The following is a 17,729-nucleotide window of genomic DNA, read 5'->3' as shown; positions in this document are numbered from 1 at the left end:
ACTCTAATTCCAACGCAGCAGAATAGGCTTCACTCTAACCGTCTCCCTTTCTGTATTTAACTCCTTTCTCCTGACAGCGAGAATCCGGGCTCTCCACGATAATATTTACTTATTTGCTCAGTCCTAGAATATACATCAAGTAGTGTCAGAATCTTTATTAGCCTCAGCTAATCATGTTAATTCAATTCCCTCTGCCAGTTATTCTTTAGGAATGACCACACAATTACGGTCATTGAGTCTGAGGAAGTCAGCTGGGGCAGCTTCTGACAAACTTTTATAATCAATAAAAAGGGACACAAGAATGTTCTGCAAGTGATGACCAGAATGATGATGGTCATCTTGCCATTTTGCAGTGAGTCAAGACTAAGAGGGCAAGCCAGAACACTAAGGATGGTAAGAAAAAAAGACAGAAATAACATGAGTCTTTGATGATTCTGAGTCACTGATTAAACAGTCCTAGAATGTCCCTTCTTGGTCCTTCTGTGTGAAAGAACACATTTTCCTTACTGCGAAAGTCACTTCTTTAAAAGTGCTACTAATTAAGAATCAAAAAAGTATTATTTTATAAAAAAACTGTCTCAAAAATTTATGATTTCATATTTCTAAATTTTTATATACTTCCAAACACGACTTTCTAGGTGTGAAGAAAAATTTCCCAATTTTCATTTTTAGATTATAATGGAAGAAACAACCACGTGTACTGATGGGTGGTTAGTAACTCTAGCTGTCGGCTATATCCTTGGCAGCTTTAGGAACATGAAGTAACTGAGGCCCGCAGGTAAATACAGTGACATTCTGTGTCTGTGGGCCCCACATCCACTGATTGAACCCATCATGGATAAAAAAATATTCAGGGGAAAAAAAAAACAAATTAAAAAATACAGCATAACAATGATTTACATAGCATTTACATTGTATTAGGTATTACAAGCAATCTAGAGATGATTTAAAGTATACAGGAGTATGTGCGTAGATTATATGCAAATACTATGCAATTTTATATAAGGGACTTCAGCATCTGGGGATTTTGGTATCCGTGGGGGGTTCTAGAACCAATCCCTCATGGATACCGAGGAAACGACTATACTGCAAAGCAAATGTACTGTCATTAGTCACAAAGATATTAATTTTTGTTATGGGTACTGACACTGTTATGCCATTTGTTTCAGATTCCTGAATGGGGAAGCTCTAAAGAACCATGAGTAAAATTTGCTCCTACCTTAAAAAGCAGATCGAATTCAGGGCTGAATAATCAAAATAATTCAGGGGATCCTCATCTAATTTCAAACTACTTAAAAGCAGTCTTAGAATATCCATTTAATTTCCACTTCTTATATGAGCTTAGAAATCCCATTATTATTCTGTTCCCCCTCTTGTGGCATTTTGAATTCCAGGTGTTAATCATAGCTGAGAAAATAACACCACTGATAGATCAAAATGAATTTACAGATTAGTTCTCATCCTAGTAAATACTTTATGGAAAAAAATATATATGTTATATTAAAATGTAAATATACCCATGCAAATATATTAACTAAGGCCCTACTTAGAATTACAAAGTTTTTCTTTTCACTTAAGAATTTTAAAGGAAAAAAAAATCACTGTCAATTATCTGAGGCCCATACTAACTAAAGCTAATTTCTTTATAAATAAGATACTGAGGTCAAATAGGGAATGAGTACCAACTACTTTATAAATAAGACATCAGTGTTATATACTGATACTTACAAAATTCGGTCCTTTTTCAGTTTGGTTACTTTTAGTTGTAAACCTGAAAAGTAAAAACAAAACAAAAAAACAGTATTTTATTTATACATTTTATTATTTCTAAAGCAGTTATCTAAATTCCTTTATTAGCCAAATGCTACACCATTAAGTCTCTTCAGTCTGGCCTCTGAATAATGAACTACGTACATCCCATTAGTTTGTAGAGTATATATATACTCCCCTTACTTGTACCTTGGGGTCAAAAAGTATATCTACAACATTATTGCTTTTAGACTATTATATGACAGCCAAGTAGAATAAATTTTCCCCACCTAAAGTGTGTTATTTCCTTTCTAATAGTAGGGTCAAGCATATAATTAGAAGTTCTCTATAAATGAAGGTCTATGTTCTGACACAGACTATGTATTGCTAAAAGCAACAGTGTTTAGGCTCAACTCTGCTGGGATTAAACTAGATTATGGCAGGAAGTACTAGACTAGGAGCAAAATTGGTTATAGAAAGGTACTTAGCAAAGGGGCACTAGGGTTTTTATCTCAAGATATCTGTTACATGCATTCTTAATTTTAATTAAGTCTGACACAAAATATAAGAGAAGACCACTGCCTGTGGGACTCAGGTAGTTACTGTGAAGAAAGCAGGCTGATGGGCATTGAAATTGCAAGGAAAGATATGGACAAAATAGGGTGACATTTCTAATTTTCATGAACAGTAATTAACAAAAGAAGGAAACATCATTAAACAAAACATGAAAATACATCCAATATCATTAGCAACTAAATATGAATGCAAACCAAAACAGTCATTTAGCAAAATTATAAAAATTATAATACCCAATATTGATAAAAGTGCTGTAAAACTTTACTCCCATACTTTGTTGAAGATATAAATTGGTACAATTCTTTTGGAAAGCAACTTAATATATCAAGAGTCTTTTTCATCAGTATCTCACTTGTTGGATTCTACTCTATGAGAAACTGTTACAAAAAATATTGAACAATTAATATAAAATGCTCAAAATAGGGACATGTTTAAGTAAAATATTATATAACCACGTGATGGAAAAATACCCAGATAGTAAAATCACTAAGTAAAAAAAATGAAATCTATTTAGCAATACTGAATTGCTTGAAATATAAATGTATTATACAAGATTGTATACTCTCTAATTAAAACTATTCCGAAACACATGCAAAAACAAACTAAAAAGAAACACAACAAAAATCTAATGTTAGTTAAATTTTTCTAATTGAATACTGCTTTTCCCTCCATTATTCTCTATGCTCCCTATTTTCTGCAATGTGATTAACATAAAGGGGAAAATCCTCAGTATTTACTTTTTGATTCCTACACCAGTGCTTTTACTATTCTATAATTTCCCCAATTGCAAAGCACTTTATTTACTTTTTAAAATAAATTGTCTAGAGAGTTTAAAAGTTCTATATCAATTCAAGAATTTCTTTTATTTGGGGCTCAATTAGCCCCCTATTAACAGCTATTAGTTGACTGATTTCTGAAAAATCAAATATTATTTATTATTTGCTTTTGGTAGTTCATGGATTCTAGTAAGTTATACACTTAGAAAAGATTTCCACACAATGTATATAGAAACTAACATATTACTCCTAAGAACAGGATTTTTCATTATGTTTAATTTGGTACCATCTTTTGGACAACACAATTTAGACAAATAAGACTTTTAAAAAAGAAAGCTATGTATTTTCCAACAGTACTCATACAGGTATTGATGGGGGAAGTCATCTTTTCTTATTGCCCCCAATTGTAATGATTTAATGCCAGGAAATCTGGATATTGGAGAAAAAATAAAGGCCCTGGAAAATTTTTGGTGTGTTACACTTTTGTCCTGTATCTCAAATTTCACCTGTAGGAAATGTCCAACTGATATGACACATTTTACCCTCAATTCTATGGCCTGTAATTTGAATAAACAAAATGTTATAAATAAGATAGTAAAGAAAAAATGTTATGGATAACCTGTACTCAAATGTTCACAGCAGCTTTATTCATAATAGCCAAACATTAGAAACAACCCAAACATCCTTCAACAAGTGAATTTTTAAAACAACAACAACAACAAAAAACCAAACCTCTGGTGCACCCATGCACCACATGAATTAGTGATAAATAAAAATGAATGAACTATCGACATGTGCAACAATTTGGATATATCTCAAAGGAATTATGTCGAGTTTAAGTAAAGCCAATCTCAAAAGGTTACATTCTGTATGATTCCACTTACATAACATTCTTTAGATTATAGAGATGGAGAAGAGATTTGGGGTGGCCAGAAGCTGGAGGGGTGGGATGAGAGGAAGGTGACTGGGGACTTAAAAGGGTGGCATGAAGGATCCCTGGTGGTAGTCACAGGAATATATGGGATTAAATTGCACAGAACTAAATACACACACACACACACACACACGAGAGCATGTTACACCTACACACACAAGTTGGTGGAATATGAATAAGGTTGGTAGGTTGTATCAATTTTTTCCTGCTTGTGAAAATTTACTGTAGTTATACAAGATGTTACCATTGGGGAAAATTGGGTAAAGGGTACATGGATCTCTGTATTATTTCTTACAACGACATGTATAATTAGCTCAAAATAAAAAGCTAAAACAAATTTATGACAAACTATTTGCCCTAGGAGATTTGGAACATTGTTAAAACATAAAACATAACAATAAAGGGAAAAATCTTTTAAAAATGTTAAGTATAAAAACTTGTGTCACGTTTTGTTTTTTTAAAAATCTTTTCCATCTGTCAAGTTCCTAGACTAAGAAGCTTCCTTCTCTGTGAGGTAATGAAGACAAACTCATGAGACTTTGAAAGTACCTGGTAAAGCATCAAATTATTCCTGAAGAATTAAGAAAAGAAGAACTTGAGACCCTACTAGGCCAGACTTGAGTCAGCAGTTTTTCTTTCTCCTCTTCCCTTCCCAAACTGTGAAAACTTACTTGTTGACAGATTTTCTTGTTTTTAATTCTGGCTGACTTCTAAAACTCAGGTTTGTTTTTAGAAGTGAAAAGTGCAGCCAAAGATGAAATAGATTCTTGCTATGAACCAAGAAAAGAAACAGTAAGATAGAAAATCCATATAAACTTCAAAAGAAAATTCTTGGGAAATACAGAAAGACTACTCTTTTATCTTGTAAGCAGTCAACACCTGTGAGGCATTTGTTCTGTCACGCAGATCGGCCCCAAAACAGGTTTATGTGTGTATGTATGTATGTGTGTGTGTTTAAATTTTAGCATTTGCTATTCATCAAGTCAATTAGGCATATACAATTAGAACCCCTATAAAGTGTGCTTTAATCCTGCTCCACACCCATCGGAAGGAATGAGCTACACAACAATGAAGCTCTTGTATGAACAGGTAGCCTGTTCAACAAAGTATTTGGGATTGTAACATTGGCAACCTGAGACATTTATTGAGGAAACAGTGCTCAAAAGACCAAGCACTGTACTATAATTAACCCTATACGCACCCATATATGAATTCTGGAGGAAATGAATCAATCAAGGGCTCATATGTGTAGTAACACACTGAACAAATTTAAGCAACATATCAGAAATGAGGCAAGAATTCAATTTGTTATACATAAACAAAAATCACTGTTCTTACTTATTTTAGTTCTCTACCCAGAACAAACCATATGAAATGTGTACTATCACTTTAAAACAAGGTATTTGCAGTTTTAAATTATAAATGGTAAGCCTAATATCACCTTTCTTGACAAATAGCGGCTTTACATATAGATGAAGAAATTTGACTTCTATGAAAAATACTAATACTGTGCTAGTCAGTAATTATCTAATAAATTATTTCAATTCTGAAGTGAAAACTCTTGCCTTTACAAGATGTAGTCATATTTAAGGTGTGCTTACTTTGTCAAGATTATCTCAAAATGGTAAATGAATTTTTGTGAATTTTATTGAATTTACAGATGTGAATGCAAATGAAAAAATAACAGGTATGACTGTTACTGATAGCATTCTTAATAATGAGTAGGACAATGATGTTATGGACCAAAATCACATGTAATTTCTTTCACTGTTGATATATGTGGTCTTAATGTGAATGTTCTCTTTCTGGAATTTTTGATGAAATATCTGAGAAAATAAACTGAGCAACCCAAAACTGAATCAAGAAATATTTATCCTGTCATTTTAGAGACTTCATATGTTTCCATTTTTCAAAGGGCTTCCAACTATTCCCCCCAAATCTCCTAGTTTTTCAGAACTCGATTAACATAATTACAAGAGAAAATACATTGATTGTGATGTTGACAGCAGAACTGGCATGGACAAGAGACCATTTGTTAAAATAGTGGTGTTCTGAAAAATAAATATTTTAAATTCTATTTTATTACCTGTGCTTTTAATAATAGATCTGATACTGAAAGATTTAAAAAGGCAAAACAAATTTGAACGCAAATGTATACACTTTTTTAAGACTTTCGACATTTAAGTAATTCTAAAATTTCTATTAATTTCTATTAAAACAACCTGTTAATTCTGAATTCAAAGCATGAAGACTATATATTATCAGTACCAATCCGTGTTGAACTCTGACAGTAGCAGTATTTGTCCTAAAAGGAACATATGACACTGAAAGAAACAATCACAAAAGGATATACCTATTCATGATTAAAGATAAAAGATATAAAAAGGTGGTCACAAGTGTTGCCAGAAGGTTACAACAAAAATGGTCTGGTTTGCATACTGCTATTCTTCAACAGAAGGTGGGAGACTTTGTTTATTCTTTCCTAGTTTTAAAAGAAACGCATGTCACTTATTGTAGTGTGATCAGTGCACATACTGTATTGTGAATGGCATATTTCTGCTGTCATTTCATTATGATTTAGTCAAATGAGGCAAACACACACACACACACAAAACAACCTCTAAATACATATAGCAGGGTATACAGATGTATGTAAGTTCCTGGGGCAGATTTATGCAGCTACTTAAGTAAAAATTATAAATCTCAAGTGCTACCATTCATAACATTTCTCCTTTTTTACTGACATAAAGCTTTAAAAGTAATGAGTCAATTTTGATTCCTACATATACTTCAAAACCTGCAAAGTCCAGACAAGTCCATGTTTGATGTCTTTCAAATACTCTTATACTGGTTTCTCCAAGTGGATCCCCTACTTTCTCAAAAAAAATTAAGTACCCTCCAGGCATGTCTTTGATGTTATCACACAATTAGAGGATCTAATTTTATATGGAACTATGTGGAACACATTGACAAAGGACTAAGGTTAAAAAAGCCCTGCCTTCAGCAAATTTGCATGGCCCAAACTAAAATCTTTTTAAATGATACATCAATTTTTAAAAAAAAATAGTGTTTATTCATATAGATTTGAAATTGGGAAAAGTGAGCTGATCAATATCTTATAATATACCAAAGGTTATCTTCTCTCATCAAGTCTAACATATGAGGGTACTTCAAAAAGTTCGTGGAGAAAGAGAATTAAAAGATACTACAAATCTTTAAATGAACTTTTTGATGTACCCTCATATATCCAATACCTATCATTCACACAACACGTGGATATTAACCACACACACAACAACTGCTGTATTCCTCCCTTAAAGTTTTTTAGAGCATACGACTAAGTTTTCTGGGAGCATGATTACTACTAGAACATAGCCACAAGGGGTACACAATTTAAAAGAATTATCCACTACATAATATTTGTGAGTTTTGTACATTCTATACTCTAATGAATATCGCATATTGTTCTTATTAAAGAGTATGTTATTTATTTTCTTGATGCTTCCTCATCTTAAAATGAGTCTCCTGAAGACTCTGCAACACCGAAGAACATGAGAAAAAATCTGACAAATGTTTTATCCTGTTAAAATTAAGAGCTCTGAAATAAAACTGGCCCAGTTTAAAATGGATAGGTATAAATATTCTAAAATGATGATTATATAACAAAAAAATAAGCAAAGTTTTGATAAATAATAAAATAACAGAAAAATAAGTCAGATATAAAACAGTACATACATTGACTGATCACAATAAACTACAAACATTTAAGACTAGGAAATAAAAACAAAAAGCACATATGTTAAATGTCATTCTTTTTTTTTTTTCTTCCTAAATGTCATTCTTGTAGAGTGGTGATTTATTTTCCCTTTCCAACATTGTAGAATATTATCTAAAAATCAAAAATTTTAAGTAAATGGGTAGTAAAGTATTACAGAGTTTTAGGCACAAAACTTTGGTATTTTCATATATATAATCGGTTTTTAAAAACTGAAGTTCAAAAAAATGTTCCATTGATCCAGCTATAAACTGTAATTCATTGAGATACCATTTACTAATTTCTTACTATGTGCCAAACACTTTTACCTACGGGGATGTAAAGATGAGTAAGATAGGAACACTGCATAATAAAAATTTAATGATCTTTTTAAAACCAGTAATAAAACAACAAGAAAGCAATTATTTGAAGGATAAAGAATTTAACCTTACACTTGAAAATGGCAGAATCCTAATTCCCCTCTGTCACATGTTTAGTAAAAACACAAGTACATCTGGCCCTATTTAAATTATTTCAAAATATACTTGCTTCACTTCTAGGTCACAGAGAATAAAATTTTTTTATAATATGTAGCAGTAACACTCTCTAATAGTTTAAACTTGAAGGTGTTCTTATTGGTAAACCTACATGCTGGGATCATGGTAGTATAGAACAAAAGGAAGATAATGCTACTCTTCAACTGAAGTTGGGAGACTGTTTCTTCCCAGTTTTAAGAAGTCCACGTAGCTTATCATATCATTGTTATCAGTGTTATCAAGACATACTATCTCGTGTCTGATTTATTTTTGCTATCATTTCATTATATAATTATATTTTATAAATATTTTCCTAAAGAAAATAAATACAGCTGCTCAAAAAACTCATCATATCTTCTTCACTGTTGTATCCTCAGCAAATGCTACCATGCCTGGCACATGTAATTCAATAACTCTTCCCTAAATGAATGACAAGTCAGTATGAAAGCTCTCAGAATCCTTCCTCAATGTTTTACACTAGACTTTCTGGGGGAAAACAGTGTAGTCAAGTGAAGGGCAAATTTAATGTAAAGTATTCATTACTAACAACAAATTTGAATTTCTAAATTTTCTAATATTTAAAGTCAACTAATCTGCCTCAAATATAAACAGCTGCTAGAAATTGATAGGAAAAAGGCCAACAACCCATGAAAATAGTTGATAAACTATACAAACAGTTCATAGAAAAAGAAATACAAATCATCTTTAAACAAGCAAAAATGCTAAATCTCACTCATAAATTACAAACTAAAACTACACCAAAAAAAGGAACAACCATATATTAATCAAATGCAATGTGCAGATGTTGTTTAGATACAGATTTGAACAGACTAAAAAAACGCTACTGTAAATCCATATTGAAGTAATAGTCCTTCCATATCCTCAGTTCTGCTTTCCATGGTTTCAGTTACCTGTAGTCAATTGTGTTCCAAAAATATTAAATAAAAAATTCCAGAAATAAACAATTCATAAATTTTAAATTGCACACCCTTCTGACAAGGTGATGAAATCTTGCATCACCTCACTCCATCCCACCCTAGATGTGAATCATCCCTTTGTCCAGCATAGGGACGATGCTACCTGTTAGTCACTTAGTAGCCATCCTGGTTATGAGATTGACCCATCTCAGTATTGCAGTGCTTGTATTCAAGTAATCCTTATTTTACTTTTATTATGGTATACTGCTACAATTGCTCTATTATATTAGTTATTAATCTATTACTATAACTAATTTATAAATTAAACTTTATCATAGGTACACATATATATATAGGGAAAAACACAGTATATATAGAGTTTGTCATAGATTCAGGCACCCACTGGGGGTCTTGGAATGTATCCCATGAAAATAAAGAAGAACTACTATATTTACAGATGAAATTATGTCAGGAACTTCAAAATAACTGAGTGGAAAAAAGACAGAAAAGTACACAGAATATATATAAAACCAGATTGGCTATATACTGATAATAGCTGAAGCTGAGTGATGGGTATACAGGAGTTCATTATATTATTTTCTTTACTTTTGTATATGTGTAAAATTTCCTAAAATAAAAAATCTTAAAACTTAAGTGAAAAATAACATATATTCATACTCCAGAAAACAACTCTGAGAGAATACACACACAAAATAATAAACATAGTTACTAATTTGTGAGTGGGGGGATAACTTTTCACTGTTTACTTTGTGTTCTGACATTTTCAGAGAAAAGATAAAATCACACACACACGCACAAAAATCAGTGGGTGAAACAATAATAACCCCATTCCATTGATACCTGGTTTTCTAAATGAATACTATTTCATCCTGACTGCATCATCAATTCTACATGCTGGAAGAGAGCTTTAATATTATCATGGATCAGCATAATCCATCAAATAGAGCATAATAGAGCTGTAAAGGGTACAGGTGAAGGAGGAGAGGTAGCTAAATTACAACTCTTCATGATAAAAAACAAATGAGTTTCTAACGTTTATCTTAGCTAGACATTAAAAAACTACAATTAAGAAATGGAGACTTTCAGGAAAATAGTAGAATACAAAATCCACACTCAAAAATAGTTGTGTTTCTATACACTGACAATGAACAATCTGAAAAGGAAATTAAGAAAACAATTCTATTTTTAATAGCATTAGAAAGAATAAAATACTAAGAATAAACTTCCCCAAGGAGACAAAAGGCTGTACACTGAAAACTATAAAATATTGCTGAAACAAATTATAGAAGGCACTAATAAACGAAAAGACATCCCATGTTCATGAATTGGAAGACTTAATATTAAGATGTCAATACTACCCAAAACAGATTCAATGCAATCATTATCAAAATCCCAAAATTTTTTGTAGAAATAGAAAAATGTGCCCTAAAATTCATATGAAATCTCAAGGGACCCGAATAACCAAAACAATCTTGAATAAGAACAAAATTGGGGGTCCCATACTTCCTGATTTCAAAACTTACTACAAAGCTACAGTAAACAAAACAGTGTGGTACTGCCATAAAGAGAGACAATGGAATAGAATGGAGAGGCCGGAAATAAACCCTCACATCTAGAGTCAAATAATTTTCTAGAAGGGTTTAAGACCATTTCAAAGGAGAAAAGATTCTTTTCCACAAATGGTATTGAGAAAACTGGAAATCCAGATGCAAAAGAAGGCAGTTAGACCTTTACCTTACATCATATACAAAATCTAACTCAAAATGAATCAAAGACTTAAACATAAGAGCTAAAACTATAAAACTCTTAAAACATAAAATGCTCCATGACATTGGATTTGGCAATGATTTCTTGAATATAACATCAAAAGCATAGGCAACAAAAGAAAAAAATAGATAAACTGTACTACATCAAAATTAAAAATTTCTGTATATCAAATGAGACAATTAACTCAGTGAATAGGCAACCCACAGAATGGGAGAAAATACTTAAAAATCATTTCTGATAAAGTGTTAATATACAAACGATATAAAAAACTCTTACAACTCAAAACAAATGTCTTGATAAAAAAATAGGCAGAGGACTTGAATAGATATTTCTTCAAAGGAGATATACAAATGGCCAATAAGCACAAGAAAAGATGATCAACATGACTAAACATTAGGGAAATGCAAATCAAAACCACAATGAAATACCACTTCACACCCAGTAGGATGTCTATTATCAGGGTATAAACCCAAAAGAATTGAAAGCAGGGTCTCAGAGAGATATCTGTCCATATAATTCACATTATTCACAATACCCAAAAGATGGCGGCAATCCAAATGTCCATCTACAGAGGAATGCATAAACAAAATATAGTATATATTATTCAGCCTTAAAAAGAAAGGGCCCTACTGGGATTTGTCTCATCTCAAAACATCCAACTCAAACCTCTCCATAGCTACCAATCCTATTTTAACATGTAAAACTTTCTAAAAAATTAAAGTTTCAAAGGGGGAAAAATAATAAAAAAAGAAAGAAAATTCTGACACATGCTGAACACGAATAAACCTTGAGGACATTATGCTATATGAAATAAGCCAGTCACAACAGGCCAAATACTATATGGTTCCACTTATATGAGGTACCTAGAGTAGTCAAATTCATAAAGACAAAAAGTAGAATGGTGGCTGTCAGAAGCTGGGGTGAAGGGGAGTATGGGGAGTTGTTGCTTAGTGGGTACAGTTAGTTTTGCAAGATGAAGAGTTCTAGAAATAGATGGTGCTGATGGTTGCACAACAATGTGAATGTACTTGATGCCACTGAAGTGTACACTTAAAAATTGTTAAATGGTAAATTTTGTTATGTGGATTTCACTAGAATTTTTTTTTTTTTTTTTAAAGTAAGCATCCGCCTTTTCCCCATCAAAAAAGAGATGGAAACTAAGAATTTTCTAATATTTCTTAACCATTTTTCTCATGTTTATGTTTGTTGTTTCCTGTTTCCTCCTAGGATAAGCAGTTAAAAAAATAAATAAAGGGGATAATAAAAAGTAATTAGTATGTGAAACTTCTGTTAAGGCTTTTTGTAGTATTTCCATTGTCCACAGCTGGGATGGTCCACAGCAGTAACTGATAATACATTATGGTTGCTGCTTCAGAATGATAGGAACAGCTAACACATATACTCATATTGCTTACTATGTGCCAGATACTCTTCCAAATGCTTTTTAAATACAATGTGAGGCAGGCATTACTTATCTTTATTTTATAGGCAAGGACTCTGAGGCACTATAAAGTTAAATAACTTGTAAAGGTCACCATTGCTATTCAAATGGTGGAGATGGTTTTTGAACACTGGCAGTCTAGATCCAGAATTCCGGGACTTAACTACAACATCACATGTGTCCTTCTCAACACAGCACTACTTACATCCACTCCCAATCAATGGAAATAAGTACTCAAAATGAAAGTTTTAGACTTAATGCTAAAGACAAGGCAAGATGACAATCTCTTCAGCAAAGCAAATACCGTTTTCACATAATTTGGACCTATCTACATTTCTAACATCACATCCTATCCATATCCCCAATAAACTCCCATCACCACTCCATTTCCTTTTAGAACTATACCAAGCTGTCTACAGTGTCCATAAATCAAACTCTTATCTCCAAACTTTGCATATGCCATTCTCTCAGAAAATTCTATCCCCTCCTCCCATCATCTTCTTTGCTTGGCTAATTAGATTTATCCAATTGTAAAGCCTGGTCTGACAGTTAACAACCCTCCTCTGCCACACACACAAACCCCTAGTTCTTCCTTTATGTTCCCAGATAACATGACACACTGCATTAAAATTCTAGACTAGAAATTCCCTTAAAACTAGAACTATACATGATTTATTCTTATTTACAAGGTCTGGCATATAGTAAACGCCTGAAAAACATTTCTTGAACAAGTGTCTCCAAGTATACTGGGGCTTGCATGAATATTTTTGGGATTCATATTTCAGAACCCAATAATTAATGATGGGGCTATTATCATAAGGTTCTACTGTCTACTAAATTTGCCATGGGAAAGTTCCAATACAGACCTACATACTACACTTTAAATTCAAGTGGATCCTGTTGTAATGGTACTCTAGTGTAGTGTTAAAGCTATATAGCGCTGTAAGATTAAACTTGTGGTTGTAATAGATAATCAAGAAACAAATGTAATATTAAGCATTCCTCACACATGGGAAAAGTGTATTATGTTAAAGTTACAGAATTAAAGTGTAATAAAACTTAATATCAAACCTTGAGCTTATCTCTTTAATAGAAAATTCCTTTATATGGAGATTTCAACACAAATAATACTAATATACTCATCCCAACCACAATTGATCAATCCTTTGTACACTCACTGCACTTTACATAAACTTTTTTGTTCTTATTTCATTGTACTATAATTATCTGTTTACATGACTACCTCTATTAGACTGCAGGCTCTTTGAAGGTAAACTGCCATTCACTTTTGTATTTCAGTGCTTAGCAACAAATAGATTCCCAAAGGTTTGTCAAATGACTTAAGTAGTATTTTTATGTCTATAAATAATCCTGCAAATAATTTTACAGAAGAAAAGTAAGTTCAGAGGTTAGATAACTTGGCTGAGATCATAAAGCAAGTAGGCAGAAACAAGAATCCAAATTCAGGTCTTCAGTCAACAATTTCTATACCTTTTCTACCATCTCATACTTATTACCACAAGTAAGTACCTAGAAGTTGTGTAAGAACTATATCCTGTTGTATATTGTCTGTAGTTACAAAATAACAACTGAACCATAAAAATGAATCACAAAAAACTATAATAGTAAATATTCTTTAAAGATGAGAACTTTAAAAAAAATAAAGATGAGAACTTTGAACTTAAAGATCATTTCTTCCTTCTATAGACAAAACTGTCATACAACGTTAGTTATTACTTCTACAGACTCAACAAATACTGCTATAAGTATTTAAAGAAGATTTTACCTTGTACTTCTTTATCATGATACTCTTTTAGTTTTGTCCAAAGTTCCTTAAAGTCACTAGATATATCTGTAGAACTAGGGCTTCCACAACTGCTTCCAGAGATGTTCATCTTCCTTAATGTGCTCCACACTTCTATTTGCTTAATGTTTTCTGACTTTTTCTTTTACATTATATAGATATGAAGTTGTCTTAGGACAGCTGAAATACCTGAAATGATAGATTGCAACTTAAATTTTGCATTATCTTTATGTAATCTGAAGTCAGGATAAAAACACGAGCCCAGCTGTTCTCCAGTTTTCCTTACTTACCTACAATCATTTTGAGAATTTGGGAGGGGATGGAAGAGAGTGAGGAAAGAAGACAATAATGGTGAGAAAAGCCCTGATTTCAGTTATTTGGCCTTTATGTAAGGTAAATTTTCAGGCAAATTTTCTTTTATTCCTCCTAGAAAGGAGTAATTACCTGAATTATGTTACATTGAAGGGATTCTAATATTGAGAGGTTTGCCATCATTCATAGTATTGATTAACCATTACAAAATAATTTACTACTTTTTAAAACTTTTGAATTGATGTGGAATGCAACAGTATACCAAACAAAAAACTGAAAAACATTCTGAAATATTCTTGACTTAACAAGTATATATATATGTACATAAAACTATATACATGTTATAAAAGAGCAAGATGTATTAACACACATGAGGATCTACATAGCTTTCTGAGAATAAGAAAAGTCAGTGAGTAAGATACAGACACAAACACAGACAAGATTTATGAATACAGATACATCTTACATTTAGAGGTACAAGGCAGTTACAATAAAGCTACTTTGTGCCTCTCAGGGTAAATGTGAATGATTGAGTTTTTTACTTATGTAGCCCTTGAAGGAAGCAAGAGTCTATTAAGAAGTTCAAGGGGGGGTGGGGAGGAAATAAAATTCAACTGGTTTAGTAAGTATTTTAATATGTATTCTTAAACTGAAACCATTAATTAGCTTCCATTAAAAAGGTAAAATGATTAGCAAGTCTTCTAAACCTCACATCTGGCTCCTTAACCAATGCCATACCATTGCTAACAAGTGCCAAAACTGATTTAAGTGTCTCTTGCTGACCATTTCTTGAGGTCTTTGATGAAGGGGCTAAAATAAACAATGATATTTCTAAAGGGAACAAAAGTATGTGTTTAGTATACTTAAAGCACTACAGAAATAAATATACTTTTATTAGGCTTTTCAAAAATTGCTATTATACTTCTTAAAAAAATCAGCAGAAACTAAGCATGTACTGGATTTTAGACGACATTGGGGAATTATTAATATTCTTGCGTATAATGATGTGGTCATGTTTATTTTATTTTATTTTTTTTTAAAGGTATTATCTGTTAAAGGGAAATATACTGAGGTATTTACAGGTAAAGTGACATATTATCTGGGATTTGCTTGAAAACACTCAAGCTAAAACAAAAAATGGATGTTGGGTGGGGAGATGAAACAAGAAGGGCTGAACTCTGACAATTATCGAAGCTGTGATGGACAGGTATTGAGAGGATTTGTACTTCTAGTGTCTCTGTCTTGGGTATGTTCATTTCCATAAGAAAGTTTTTAAAAGTGGGAGTAGGTGTACTGCATTAGTACAGCTGTTTCCAAAGAGGCTTGTATTCTATTTTTTTAACCTCCAAAGATAAATCAATGGGCCTATATAATTTTCAGTAAAAGTTACCATTTATTAAGTGTTTATACTAGGGATCGTGCTGTTTCATATTTATCATTTTACTTAGTCTTTAGAACAACTGTATAAAACAGCTACTAGTATTATTTCATTTTCGAGTTGGGGAAACAGTCATTAAGAGCTTAAGTGACTCGTCCAAGGCCACACAGCTAGGACATGGCTATGCCAGGGCTGGGACTCAAGTCATGAGAACAATAATTACAAAATACTCTTACACTTTTCTGCAGAAAAAAAAAAAAATTAAACTATTTCTATTAAGTAAATAGTTTTCAATGAAGGGTTAATTACTTTAATGATTTTAAATTGCACAGTATATTAGCTTAAAACCAATACTGTAAAATAAGCATCCTTCAAGAAACAGATCTTCAGAGGTAGTTTAAAAAGTCAAGTACTTTTTTTTTAACCACGTAAAACCACTGTATCAAGAGTAAACTTGCAAATTCTGGCTCACAAAACTTTTGCACCTATCCTGCACGCCCAGCACTGTTTGCTGGCTTCTCTCTCTCCTCTCTCTCTCCTCTCTCCTCTCTCCTCTCTCTCTCTCTCTCTCTCTCTCTCTCTCTCTCTCTCTCTCTCTCTCTCTCTCTCTCTCTCTCTCTCTCTCTCTCTCTCTCTCTCTCTCTCTCTCTCGGCACTGAACCGTTATTTTCTGCACGACGACGCGCCTTAATCTCTCAGAAATGTACGCCTTGCCTCCCAAATTGCAGTCTGGCCTCAACAGGCCTGTAATAATGTAATACTTTTCTGTGTGGCCCTTAGCAGCATAAACCACCACGATGAGGATGCTCAATAACATATTTACTGTCACACCGCCCGTATTCTCACACAAGACAAGAGCCGCGCCTCGAGTTACACAGGGACCTAAACAAACGGCACAGGGTGTTGTTGGTGCGGTCCTCTTACGAGCAAAGCAGAGGCGCAGAGGATCTCATCGCAGGGACCTTCTCCATCAGCCTCTGGTGAAAATGCTCCCAAAGCGAACGACACGACTGGAGCAGGAAGCGCGCGCGGCGCGGTGGGCGCATGCGTGGGAAGGGCGCGGCACGGGGAGGCGCTTCTTCAGTCTGCGCGGGAGAACAAGGAGGAGCTCCGAGCGCCAGCTCGTCCTCCCGCCAGTCCACTGCCAGCTGAGTTTAACCCGGGCCCAGCCTCTTTCCTCAGACTCAGCCCGAGAGCTGTGCGCCTGCCCCACCCTGGAGGCAAAGCCCTTCTCTGAGCGCGCAGGTCCAGCCCGGAAGTAGCCGCCATGAGCCGGGGCTCCGGGTCAGGGGAAGGAGATTCCTCTTACTCACAGCTGCCAAGATTGCCTCGGTTTTCTCGAAAGCCCCAGCGGGGAAGCAGGCACCCTCCGGGGCTGTGAAGGGACGGTCGCTCGCTTTTCTCCTCTTCCGCCCTTTTCCCTCACCAGACTGCCAAACCCTCGGTAGGAAAGCCGCCCCTCTGCGCAGGGCGCGCTTTAAGGCCGGAGGACGCCGGCCGGGCTCGGAGGCGACCGGGCCCGCCCCCACCCCCGGGAGCCCGCGCGACGTCACGCGGGAGTTCCCGCGGCGTCACGCCCCTTCCCCGTGCTGCTGAGCGCCGCGGGCCCCCTCACGACCCCGGGTAGGAGCGGGGTCCGTGGTGTGGCCCGGGACCCAGGGCAATGGCTGGAGGGTGGAGCGCCACCTCGGAGCTATCGGGAGCGGCCCAAAGAGCTGGCGACCGCCACAGCGTTTTTGAGATGCCCTGGAGAAAACTCCAGAC

General features: G+C 34.4%; 1 protein-coding gene across 1 annotated transcript in view; it reads right to left on the bottom strand.

Annotated features, from left to right (window-relative positions):
* Positions 1-17,123, bottom strand: part of RBBP8 (RB binding protein 8, endonuclease) — a 74,321-nt gene extending 57,198 nt beyond the window's left edge. The window contains exons 1-3 of the mRNA XM_063076784.1: positions 16,890-17,123; positions 14,258-14,464; positions 1,729-1,771 (exon numbers count right to left, since the gene is read on the bottom strand). Coding sequence (XP_062932854.1) covers positions 1,729-1,771; positions 14,258-14,366 — 152 coding nt within the window. The 5' untranslated portion in view covers positions 14,367-14,464; positions 16,890-17,123. The remainder of the gene's footprint in view (positions 1-1,728; positions 1,772-14,257; positions 14,465-16,889) is intronic.
* Positions 17,124-17,729: the final 606 nt, after the last annotated feature.

The sequence above is a fragment of the Cynocephalus volans genome, chromosome 13 (genome assembly GCF_027409185.1).
Source record: "Cynocephalus volans isolate mCynVol1 chromosome 13, mCynVol1.pri, whole genome shotgun sequence".
Classification (NCBI taxonomy): domain Eukaryota; kingdom Metazoa; phylum Chordata; class Mammalia; order Dermoptera; family Cynocephalidae; genus Cynocephalus; species Cynocephalus volans.
Note: the sequence above shows the minus strand (reverse complement) of the source record. Positions and strands in the feature narration are given on the sequence as shown.